Source organism: Balaenoptera borealis (genome assembly GCF_965194805.1).
Source record: "Balaenoptera borealis genome assembly, chromosome: 4".
Classification (NCBI taxonomy): Eukaryota; Metazoa; Chordata; class Mammalia; order Artiodactyla; family Balaenopteridae; genus Balaenoptera; species Balaenoptera borealis.
Window position 1 is genome coordinate 114049186 of NC_138861.1, and position 12849 is coordinate 114062034.

The 12849-nt window shown below is 48.2% G+C and overlaps 1 protein-coding gene across 2 annotated transcripts in view; it reads left to right on the forward strand.

The window, feature by feature from the left end:
• STK32B (serine/threonine kinase 32B) overlaps window positions 1–10268 on the forward strand; it is a 342757-nt gene extending 332489 nt beyond the window's left edge. For both annotated transcript variants that reach the window (XM_082389996.1, XM_082389997.1), the window contains exon 12: window positions 8335–10268. In XM_082389996.1, coding sequence (XP_082246122.1) covers window positions 8335–8473 — 139 coding nt within the window. In that variant the 3' untranslated portion in view covers window positions 8474–10268. The remainder of the gene's footprint in view (window positions 1–8334) is intronic.
• The last annotated feature ends 2581 nt before the right edge of the window (window positions 10269–12849 follow it).

The window sequence follows — 12849 nt, forward strand, 5'->3', positions numbered from 1 at the left end:
CACACTCACTGGCCAGAACTGGTCACATGGCCGCACCCAGCCCCAGAGGAGCCAGGAAGTGCAATCTTGCTGCGTGCCCAGAGAGGGGCAAATCAGAATGTTTGGTGAACACCATTAGTCCCCCAACCCACAGAAGTGAGGACCCAGCAAGTCTCATCCTTAAGCCAGCTCAGACGTAAAAGGTCAGCCCCACCTCTAAATCTAGAGAGAAATCTACTAGTGCCAGTGTATAGGGAGGAGCACTTAGCTGGGAAGATGGGAAGAGCCAGGCCCTCCATTTGAGCCGGGGCTCCCCTCTGAAAAGCTGTGTGACCTACCACTAGTTCCTCACCCTCTCTCATCCTTTTCTCACCCTCAGAATGGGTGCTGTTAATTCTTATCTGGAAGGGTGGGTGTAGGTATTCAATGAGGAGGTGCTGAGGGAGGATGAACTTATCAAATCTCAATCCCTATCTCTCAGAAACCAGGGCTGCCATCCCTTCAGTCTTCCCGGAGCTCATCCATTTGCAAAGGGGTATATAGACATGATGCTCAGTAAGATAATCCCCTACAATTTGCTATATCACACCCACGGCATAGCTGACGCCATCCTAAGACTCCCTCAAATAGGTTTTGCTTCAGGCAAAGCCGATAAAATAGACAGAATTGTAATGCTTCTGGCCAAAGGCTGTTACTGAATTTGTGAGGTAAGTATTGCATACAAGGTGATCTTCCCAATAAGTGATGAGGTTTGAAAGTGGAACAGCCAGTTATGCTGAGTTTTTACTTAAGGAAGAGACACCTCGTGGGAGAGCAGAAACATGTTGTATCAGTCAGAGTTGCAGAGGAAACACTCCAAGGATAATTTATTTCCAAAGGACACTTTACAAAGGTATGGCTGTAAGGGTGTCATAGAAGCTTGTGCAGTGAACTGGGGCTTCGGAGAAGGCAAGGTGTTCCCACCCGGTGGGTGACAGAGATGAGGAGAGGGAGGTCATCCAGGGAGAAGGCTACCTTGATTGGAGCAGCGACCTTCCAGTGTTCCCAGCAGCCCCAGGTGACAGTGCAGGAAAGGGGCTGGGGACCTGATGCCCAAACTTGACTGCCCTTGCTCCTTCTGATTTCTGCCAGGGCTCCCCATGGGCCAAGCCCAGCTGGAAGCCCAAAGAGCTTGGGAGCTTTTGATACAATTCCTACAAGTCGGAGTCCCAAGCTGGAGAGCAGGCGGAGAGTGGGTCAGGGTGGACCTGGGGGACGATGGAAGATGGATGATGGAGGTCCAGGGGGCTTCTAAGAATTGAAGAAATGTCCCATGAGAGAGAAATTAGAATCAGCTGAGTAATTCCAGGAAGCACAACAAAGGCCAACGGGGAGGAGCTCTCAGGCAGCAGATTTCTCAGGTGAAATGTTATATGAAGGAAAAGTTTCTAAGGATTTAAGCAGTTCCCACATGAAATGGGCTATCTTGGGAGGTGGGCAGTGGGGTTTGGGTTAAGACTGGCCGACTCTCTGCTAGGGATGCTAGAGGCGGGATCCTTGCAGTGTACAAACAATTAGACCAGGTGACTGTTCGCTTTCTTCTCTTCAGTATCTAGCCCCTGTCCCCAAACAGACAACCATTCTTCAATTTGGAGTGTTCCCTTTCAGAACTTTCTGGTAACTTCGACTCTGGTTTTTATTAACCATAGAGAAGCAGTATGCGTAACAGCTAAAAGCACAGCCTCTGGAATCAGACTGCCTGGTTTTGAATCCTGATCCATGCTAGCTTTGTGACCTTGGGCCTCACAGTACTGCCTCAGTTTCCTCATCTGTAAAATGGGGTATTAAAACCTACTCCATATGAAGGATTGTTGTAAAGACCAGTGAGTTAACAGATGTTAAGCACTTAACAGCCCCCCTACACAATCAGTCAGCACTGCCCAAGTGTTTGCTAGTAATATTAATTATGCACAAAATTATCAGACCAACACAGTACTGTATCAATTAAGTGCCATGTCAAACATCATTTTGCCGTAATTCTTTAACGAACTCTTACGCATACACACAAAATAACAACCTATCTCGACTCCCTTGGCCACAAGAGAAAAAGCTCCATGCATGTTGACTCATGCAAATTGTTGTCCACGAGGGCTGTGAGCTCGCCAGTTCTAATGGTCATCCAATTTTTGTCCAGCTAAGACATTCTTTTACTCCTTTAATTGGGACTGGCATCCTTCCCCCCTCGGTGTGTTGAGACAGAGCCTGCCAACCTGTGCAAACAGGCTGCTGATGAGTGGTGGAAACCTGGCTGGGCGTTTATTCCTGCATTCACCCGCCCAGCCTTCCAACACACATTGACTGTGCGCCCGCCCCAGGCTGGTCGCTGTGCCAGCTGCTGTGCAGCAACAGATGGCATGCGGTGTCCCTTGCCCAGAGGAGGGGAGACCAGTAACCAGGCTGGAGACCCAGTTCCAGTTGCCAGTTCCATGCCCAGCCTTCCCTGGTTTACAGGCCCCTCTGGACCCCACCATGACTTGTGGGGCTGGATTCCCTCCCCCTGAGCTTATTGTCCTGTTTCACCCATTTCTGGGTCCTGACTCTCAGCCACTCTGTGTGTACCCCCTTCCAGTACCCTCCTCTTCTCCAGGTCTTCAGCCTTGATCCCCCAGAACGAGGCCTGCAGAACCATCTGTGGGGGCCTCCTTGCTGGGAGACATTCATCAGAACTGTGGCAGGAAGTTAAGCTTTACTTACTGATCCTCAGTTTCTCCATCTGTGAAATGGGGGTATCCCCACGCTGCAATCATCATCATAAAAATCGCTGCCCTTTATAAAGTGCCTGTTACAGGGCAGATGGATACTATGCATTAGTTCCTCTTCTCCTTTAAAGAGGTGGTGCTGTGGCCATGTTACAGGTAAGGAAAGAGGGGCTTCAGGAAGCTGGGCAAGTTCCCCCAGGCCCCTCAGCCAGTCATGGCAAAGGTGGGATCCTGATCGAATCCTGTACGGCTCCAAATCCTGCCTTCTCCCACCATGCCACACTGCCACTCCACGATTCCACACAGTTCAGGAGACATATAACCAGTGAAATGACATGAATAGGTGTGGCAGCACTTGAAATGTTTCCCATTTTTAAAGCACACAGCGCAAAGGAAAGCTGGTCATCGCCCTGGAACAGGAGGCCAGGCCGCACCTAGGGTTTGATGCTGCAGATCAATGTTGGTATGAAACTGATTCCACCCTTGGGGTGTGAAATAGCTTGATTTGAAATTAGTTTGATTGCTAACCATTTTATTTTAGTCCTATGTAGTGCTTTGCCTTTGAAAAATGCCTCCAGCCCAAATTATTACAAATTTTAATGTGTTCTGTTCTTGTTAATCGAGGGTCTCCATCACAGAGCACTTCCTTCTGGAATCTAATGCTTGAGTTTGAGACGTTGAGAGCATTCACATCCATCACTCAGAATTCTGGTCACAAAGCTGACAATTAATTTGATAAAGTGGCTGAGAAAATTAAATGTTCCTGCCATCGTGGAGATAACTAGCCAATTTGCATCGATAGACTTGGGCTGTGTCTAGTAAGATGTGTAAAATCCTTTTTCGTTTCCTCCGGAATTATAGGTAACTAGGCTCTGGGCTAGTCATGGAAGTGAGCTCTCGGGGCCAACCATATGGTTTCATATCATTGTCTTGGTTCGTGGGGTCCTAGTTGAGCAAACTGAGACTTTCTAATTCCTTCAGAGTGTGGAAAAATCATTCCATGCTACCTTCCTTCCAGATCCAGATTGAAATGCGTAAGAGTCAGTGGAAAGGGCAGGGGTCTGGGAGACAGACAGCCCTGGGTTTGAATCTAGCCTCACAAAGTTACATGGCTAGTGAATGGCAGACCCAGGGGTAGAACCAGACAGCCTGGCTGCAAACCCAGGCCTTGAATGCCAAGCCATACTGCTTCCTTCCAGCAAAGACTTCATCACAGTGAACGTTCACTGTTTGCTCTCTGTCCTGCCCCCCAGCCCCTTCAACTGTGAGCCTGGAACATAGAACCTGGCACACAGATAGTGCTGGTAAAAAGGATGAGTGGAAGGATAGGGGAGTGAATGGTGGGTGGGCACTGAGCAGATGGGTGGGTGGCAGTGATGAATGGAAATATGGGAGTAGATGGATGATTGGATGGGCAGAAGGGTGGTGGATGGATGGATAGACGGGTGGATGGATTCTAGATGAATAGGTGATGTGAGGTAGCTGTGTGGGTGGATGGGTAAATTGGGGGTCTATGGGGGGAATCAATGGATGGGTGGATAGTGAATAGATGAAATGGATGGTAAGTGGATACTTAGATGGTTGATGAGTAGAAGGGTAGATGGAGGGATGTATTGATGGATGGATGGATAATGAATGGTTGAGGTGAATAGATAGGTGTCTGTTAGAGGTACATGGGTGGGTAGGTCAATAAGTAAGTGAGTAAGGGGAGGTCAGTTAGGTGACTAGGGGTGGACAGGTGGGGGTGGGGTGGGACAGATGGACATATGGATGGATGATGGTTGGATGGATGGGGTAGATGAATAGGCAGATGGGTAAGCAGATGAATGAATATATGGATAGGTGGATAGAAAGTGAATGGGTGGGTGGCTAGTGGCTGGATGCTAAATGGTTGGTAGTAGGTGGGAATGCAGATGTAGTGGGAAGAATGCAGGCTTTGGAGCCTCCCAAAACTAGATTCGAATCCAGTTGTGTAAGCCCGTGGATGGATGGGTGGATGTCTAGAGAGGGGTCCATCCTTCTGGATTCTGTCTTCTCGTCTCACACTGCACCTGGTGGTAAGTTGCAAGGGGCATGACTCACACCTCATTTAGACACCGCTCTAGGCCTCCAGTACCCATGGTCATAGTATTCTTATGAATACTTATGACCCTCCATAGAGGAGGGGAGACTTGAAACAGCTGGTTCTACTCCTTTTTTTTTTTTTAATATTTTATTTTATTTATTTATTTATTTTGGCTGTGTTGGGTCTTCGTTGCTGCGCGCAGGCTTTCTCTAGTTGCGGCGAGTGGGGGCTACTCTTCATTGCGGTGTGCGGGCTTCTCACTGCGGTGGCTTCTCTTGTTGCGGAGCATGGGCTCTAGGTGCGCAGGCTTCAGTAGTTGTGGCGTACGGGCTTAGTTGCTCCACGGCATGTGGGATCTTCCCAGACTAGAGCTTGAACCCGTGTCCCCTGCATTGGCAGGTGGATTCTTAACCACTGCACCACCAGGGAAGCCCCTGGTTCCACTCTTTAAAATAGCTCTGGCCAGAAGGCGGAGCTGAAGTGGCTGAAACTATCCAGCTCCAGAAGGGACTCTGGTCCACCATGCAGTATTGTTTTTACTTTCCGTGACTTACCTCACTGGTGTCCCTTCATTTCAAATCTCCTCCCTCCCTCCCTCCAGCTTCACACATTCCAGACCAATCCTTAAAGCCCAGCTCAAAGGCTGCCTCCTGCAGGAAGCCTTCCCTGATCTACACAAGATTTCAGAATCCATCTCTCCCTCATCAGGGCTCTCTCATCCCTATGCTCCACTCTTTATTATGCAGTCTTTGAAGCTTTATTTTGCGTTATAATCAGGGAAATTCAGAAATCTAGAGATAGTAATGCTGTCTATGCTATGTTTAGGCATTTAAAAGAAAATCTTAATGGCATTCGTCTTTATCTTGCAATATACCCAGAGAATTGTGGGGCTTCACAGATTGTGAACCAAACAGCAATGTCCTACTTTGGAAGTAGAAGCATTTCCCTTTCACTCTCATAGATTTCTCAGTCATTTGAGTTTTCCCTAGTTCCGATCTGATTTTCTCTCCAGAGGTGCCTGAAAGAGTCTCTGAATGTAGGAGAGGGAATAAAGGGCCAGGGGAGCAAGATTCCCAGGCAATCCCAGCCTTGCTGAGGAAGTCTGACCACCTCCCTTCCTCATCCTAGGCTCTCCCCTCCCTGCTCACTTTGGCCTCTAGATCCAGTGCCTCTGGGCCTTTGGGCCCTGAGCCCTCCTCCACTAGGATGATGTATTTTATCCTGACTACCTTTCCCAGTTGTCCTACCTGGAGGGCTGCAAGCCTCAGAGGCAGAGGCACGGGGCACCTGGTCCTAGTCCCTGCAAGTAGACAAAGGACAGGAGGCAGTAGCTCCAAGTTCACTGTCTTATAAACTACTTTGTTGATGCTGGTATTTCACATTGCCTGAAGGACTTGCTCAAATACTGGCATGGTTCCAAACACTAGGCATCTCTGCCAAACACACACACACACAGAAGGCATCCCCACCACACACACACACACACACACACACACACACACACACACACACACACAGCATTCCCACCATGCACACACACACACAAGGCATCCCTACCCTGTGCACACACACAACACACATACACACACATGACATCCCCAACATACACACACACACACACACACACACACAGCTGTGATCCATCGGAGGCCATGGACTGTGTTGTATTCATCCGAGGATCATCCACAGTGCCCTGCACATGGCAAGTACATACAGATGTTTGTTGGGTGAAACAACTCTTTCATTTAAATCAGGCAATAGGTCTGCACTCTGTTTAACAGAACATGCTAATGTAAAAGGTACATTTCAGCTGAAACCTGTGTCTTTCAGAACAAGGTAGAACTGCAGTTGTATTATTTCCAGCCCTGTACTAGATATTTCACACACATTCTCTCTGGTTCCCCTTAGCCACCTGCCAAGGGAGTGATATAGTCCCCAGTGATAGGAAAACTGAGGCTCAGAAGATAAGCAGCTTGACCCCTTGATCCAAGTGGCTGATGTTGAGAGCCAGGGTTTGAGCTGAGTTCTTCCCTATTCTCAAACTTCTCGCTGCCTCCTTAAATGTCTTGGTTTCATTTTTTACCTGCACGGTCCACATGGAGTGACAGCTGTGGGGTAGTGCACGAACCTGAAATTGAAGATCAGAAAGAGAGGTGTGTTGACGTCTTCAATCGTGTGGAAGGTGACCAGGTGACCAGCTGTTAGGAAATGCAGTGTTCACGGTCCTGCTTCCTCAATGTAAATTGGTGCAGCCATTATGGAAAACAGTATGGAGGTTCCTTAAAAACCTAAAACTGGAGTTGCCATGTGATACAGCAATCCCACTCCTGGGCATATATCTGGAGAAAACTCTAATTCGAAAAGATACACGCACCCCAATGTTTGTTGCAGCACTATTAACAATAGCCAAGACATGGAAGCAACCTAAATGCCCATCAACAGATGAATGGATAAAGAAGATGTGGTAAATATATACAATGGAATATTATTACTCAGCCATAAAAAAGAATGAAATAATACCATTTGCAGCAACGTGGATGAACCTAGAGATTATCATACTTAGTGAAGTAAGTCAGACAGAGAAAGATAAACACCATATAATATCACTTATATGCAAAATCTAAAATATGATACAAATGAACTGATTTACAAAACAGAGACAGACCCACAGACATAGAAAACAAATTTATGGTTACCAAAGGGTGAAGGGAGGGAGGAGGAATAAACTAGGAGTTTGGGATTAGCAGTTGTAAACTACTGTAAATAAAATAAACAACAAGGTCCTACTGTAGAGCACAGGGAACTATATTCCATACCCTGTAATAAACCATAATGGAAAAGAATATGAAAAGAGTAGATAGATAGGTAGATAGTTAGATAGAGATATATAGAGATATATAGCTGAGTCACTGCTGTACACCTGAAACTAACACAACATTGTAAGTCAACTATACTTCAAGAAAAAATTTTTTTAAAAAAATTGTGCTCCCTTAACACAGTGTGTCATGGGGTAGTTTGTAAGTCTGGGTGCTCATCTGTTCAGATATTTCTTTGTGGGACAATTTGATCAGTGTCCATCTTCCCCACAGGTGATAAGCTCGATGAGGACGGAGAACCTCACTGCTTTGCTCGCCAGGGTTTCCTCTGCTCCCTGGCACGGTGACTGGTCCATCAGTGGGCGTTCACTACATATACATGCGCGAATGATGTGTGGGACACGCCCCTTTACCTACTGTGTGAACTTAGGCAAATTATATACATGATCTCCTGTGGACTTCACAAGGAGCCATGATGTAGGTATTATTATCTCCATTTTACAGATAGAGAAACTGAGGTTCTGGGTGTTGAGTAGCTCATCAGATCCACACCTGAGCTGGGTGTGGATCCCAGCCTGCCAGGCTCCAGACACAGCATTCTGGCCCCCTCAGGGGTTGTGCTTCCCCAGGCCAGCGGGACATGAAGGCTCCTCGGCCGCCCTGCTTCCCCAGCCGTGTCCCTGGACATCCCCCGCTCCACATCACTAACTTGGGTCTATGCTGTGCTTGTCTGCAGGCTGAGGAAGCAGCAAGGGCAGAGCGGCCAGCTCTTGGACACAGAAGGCCGAGCCGGGAGCGAGGCCCAGGGCAAGCTCCAGGACGGGTGTAACAACAACATTCTGGCCCACGCCTGCTCCCGTGGCTGCAGCAGCTAAGCCACCGCCTGCGGCTTCCAGCGGGACTGCACACACCTCTGCCCTGCCCACCAAAAGCCCCTCTCTGTGCCACGATGGTCCCTGTCTCACCTCTAATAACATCAGATGCAGAGAAGGAACCCTGGGCTCGGAGCTGGGGAGCCTGGGTTCTGGTCCCAGCTGCCCGGCTGATACCTGCTTGACTGTGGACAAGCCTTGCCCTTTCCGTGCCTCAGTTTTCCACGTCTGCCAAAGGGGTTAAACAGCTCTCTGCCCCACCTCTAATTACAAGGTTATTCAAAGAATCCGATTGGGTAGCGGACATGCAAAACCTTTATAAAGTTGTTTACACGGGCAAAATAAAACCTTAATATTTGAAGTGCACTCCCCTCCCCCAAAGCAATTAGATCAACACAACTTTGCAATTCGGTCCATCCTGGCTCTTAAGACAGTACTTTTGAAAATGCAGCCCTCAAACATCTGATGTGTTAGCCCAGCCTATGGAAACACCATTCCCCAATCCTGGAGCTAAGCCGGAAGTGTCTTCTTTTGCCTTCTCTGTCATGCCAGTCTTTCTGACCTTCTAAGATGGCTCTCCACCATCTCCACCTTTAATTTCAGTAGGTCTCCACTCCCACGCCACCCCTGGTGCTGGGATGGCCCGTAGATGCCCATTCAGAAGGTCAAGTCACTGATCATCAGTCTCTCCTATAGAGTGTCGGCAGAGTTCCTCCCAAAACCCAGTCCCACAGCAGAACTCTGAGTCTCCGTCCCCGTCCAGGTTTTCTTTCCTGAAAAGGGGTTATGTCATCTCATCGGCATTGACTTAAAGAGGGTCTCCAACTGCCATCAAGGAGGCTGCTCCACACTGATAAATTAGGAAGCACAGGTGGTTAGAAAGTTTAGGAGGATGGTGGGCTCACACAAAGAGCAAACTACTTTATGATCTGTTCAGGGAGCACTTTGTCTTTGAAGTGGGAGATGCTGTAGCATAGGGGATAAAGCTTGGACTTGGAATCAGGACTGTGTCCAGAATCCAGCCCTGCTGTTTACTAACGGGAAGACCTCAGGCAAATCTCGTAATCCCTTGAGTGTCAGTTTCCTCGTTTTAAAACAAGGATAATAAAACTAACCCTCGGGGGTTGTTATAGGGTTAAAAAAAGATCCTGTGTGTGATATACCCAGCACATATTACTCTGAATGGTAGCAGTTTTTGGTCTACATCATCATCAGCATCATTTGAAGAAACTTTCCTGTTTCATTCATTTGGCAGGTCAGTTTTCTGTAGAAACAAGCCTGGTGTTTAAGATTCTTTGAACTTTTCATCCTGGAGTCTCTGATATCTGTGCATTCCTCTGAAAGTTCAATTGTGTTTTTATTTTTCATCCAACTTTCACTTTTTACATCATAAATCAATCCTTGGGACTGTCAATGCCATCTCTTAGATTTCTTAAGAGACATTTTAATGTATTATGTGGTTTTATATTTTTATTTGAAAAAAAGGAAAGAAATGATTATTGTTTTCCTCCTTCAAACCCAGGCTATTTCTAGATGGTGTTGCCCACGTGTCCACTTGTCTTGCACACTTTTCATTCTTTGATTCCCGTTGGCACCATCCTGTCCCCTCCAGGAAATAACGGGGCTGCTTCTCTCTTCACTGTGACCCTGGCAGCACTTAGGGCCCCTCACTGGGCTGAGTTCATGAATTAGGGGCAGGAGCTGGAAGCAGCCCAAGATGCTGGATTTCCTGGCTCTGTTCAAGTTAGCCTTGTTCCTTGTTCAGAATAAACTATTTCTTGGCCATTCCTTCTTACAACTTTGTTCTTATTCAGGGTTGGGTTGGATGGGCAATGTCCCCTCAAAGTCAAGTTTAATGAGGAACATAGAGACTGGGGGCGGGGATGTGGGGAGGATATCAAGTCAGTGATGTGTTTACTTTGCCTACAGAATAAAACCAAACTTGGCAATTCAAGGCTCAGTCAACTTGATCACAATTCATGTTATCATCATCACCATCATCATCACCGTCATCATCATCACCATCATCATTGTCGTCATTGTCGTCCTTATCATTATTTTAAAAAATACAGAAGATTCTCCACCTAAAGAAAAACACTCTTAAAATCTCCTCAAATTACTGCTCAAACCTTTATATAGCACACACATGGGTGCAAATGAGCAGTAACTGCTCTATTGTACAGATTCCTTAACTTGCCGCCTCCCTGCTTTTGCCCACCCTGCCTTCCCTACCCAGGATGCCTTTCAACACCCATCTCTACGTGTTAAAATACGTGCCTCTCAGGGGCCAATTCCACCTTTCCCGTGATGCTTTCTGGGTCTCATGGCAACCCTAACCCAAGCCAGGTGTAATCTCCTCCACACACCCTCTCACGCATTTTCTGTGACTTTCCGCAGCTCTGATTGCTGCCAACTGCACAACAGGGTGACTTTCGCCCATGGCTCATCCTTCTTATCCTCAAGCTCCTATGAGAGGTCTGATTCTCGTGCCTATGTCCTCTCACCCTCCATCTTCCGGTCCTAACAGCGCCTGTTTCACAGGAGGTAATCAATAATTTGGAATGAATGAGATAAATGCAAACCCAACACAAACTCTCCAAGTGGGTGAAGCTTGCTTTTGGCAGCCTCCTGTCTGGTCCCACTGCCACCTCCCCTGCTTTTTTTTTCTCTCCTGGTCCCAGTGGTTTCCCAGAGGCTGCCTCCCCCTGAACCACCAATGAGGTACCCAGTCCCCACCCCCAATCCCCTTAAGAGCATATCTCCTCAGTCTCAAGTTCCAGATGAGTTTTCCCTTCTCCCTCATCCACAACCCCGTTCCCAGAGTACAGAGCCCCAGGTCAGTTGTTGGGAAAGCAGTCCGATCAGAGAAATATGTATCCAAGCAAGAATTTACATTAGGAATCACCTTATGATTTGGGATTCAGGCACAGAGGGACAAGCTGTAAATTGGTAACATTGACAGGGCTTTCCCACCTCCACTGAAATATAACTTGGGCTTCTCGTGCCAGTAAGTAAAAATAGGTCACGTTTATAGTAATAGTAAACCCAAGCTGCATGCTCTGAGTCCCTTCCCACTCACTGGCAGAAAATACAGTATATTGTCTGAAATCCTCCCCAAATTTGCCTGAGTGACCACAGCATAATTTCCTGTTAGCCAGAAGGGCCCCTTCCCCACCAGTGGGGAGAAGGGGATCCCCTATGAATCCTCAGTGCCTGCGGCTGTTGTCATTCTGCTGTGTTGACCATCCTGGTTCCTGGCCACCATGAGCTGTGACCCTCACCTACAGGCTTCTGCCAGAACATCAGCCTGCACCCCTTTTCTTTCTCTCCAGCCTGTAGAGACACAGCTTGCACTTCTTAAAATCAGCTCTTCTAATGGTGGTTCCAACGCAAAGCTCTTGAGCTGTAGGCAACTCAGTTCCTGCCTTTATGCCTCCTCCCTCACCTTCTCAAAATACACGATGTGGCTGGTCCTGGGACGGTCCTGTGCAGGGACACAATGACCCTGGGGTCCCTGCCTCCTGGTGCTCCCTGGCCCCCTTGCCAGGGCTTATCTCTCAGCTTTCTTCAGGGACCCCTGTCCATCAGACTCACCTCCACTCCCATCATGGGTTGGTCCGCTTCCCTTTCCGGGGTCCTCGACCCACACAGGAATCAGCTCTTGAGGGAGGCAGCAGCTTCCATGTCCTGAAGTCTCCAGCGATGGCTGGGAGGCTGCTCCCCACTGGACACGCTGGTCCTCTCTGGGGTGGGCATGAGCCCACCCAGTCTGATACTGGCCCAGCGAGAGCTGGCTCTGCAGTGGGAGATTTGGCTTCAAATCATGGCTCCACCATTCACTGTGTGGCCCCACTGGGAGGCTCTCAGCAAGTGCTTACATCTCTGAGTGTCAGTTTCTGCACCCATGAGCAGGGCCTGGTAATTCCTGCTCTGCCTTTTTCATACAGCAGTTATGAAGGTCAACTTCAGGGCTCTAAGCGGGGGGTTGCACGTGTTAACTCATGGAGTGCCGTGTAAAGCTGAAGCCCTCACCAAGCAGGGCATTGCTTCCCACTTCAGGAAGCTCTTCCCACACATTGTCCAAGTTGATCTCTGCAGACAGCGGTCTCCACCACCCACCCCCTTCGTAAGCCCTCCATCTCTGTCCCGTCCCATGCAGCCTACTTCAGGCTTCGGGTCAAATAGCTACCAGTGGCCGTCCCAGAAGCCACGACAAAGACCAGGCATGGACGGAGCCCAGCAGGCAGTGCCCCAGCCTGCTCCTCCCCCAGGAGTCCCAAGAGAGGCCAGAGCTTAGAAGGATCAAGAGGTGGGAATACACCCTTATTCCATGCCCATTCCCTGCCAGGAACTTCACATGATTTAAATTTTATGGAGTA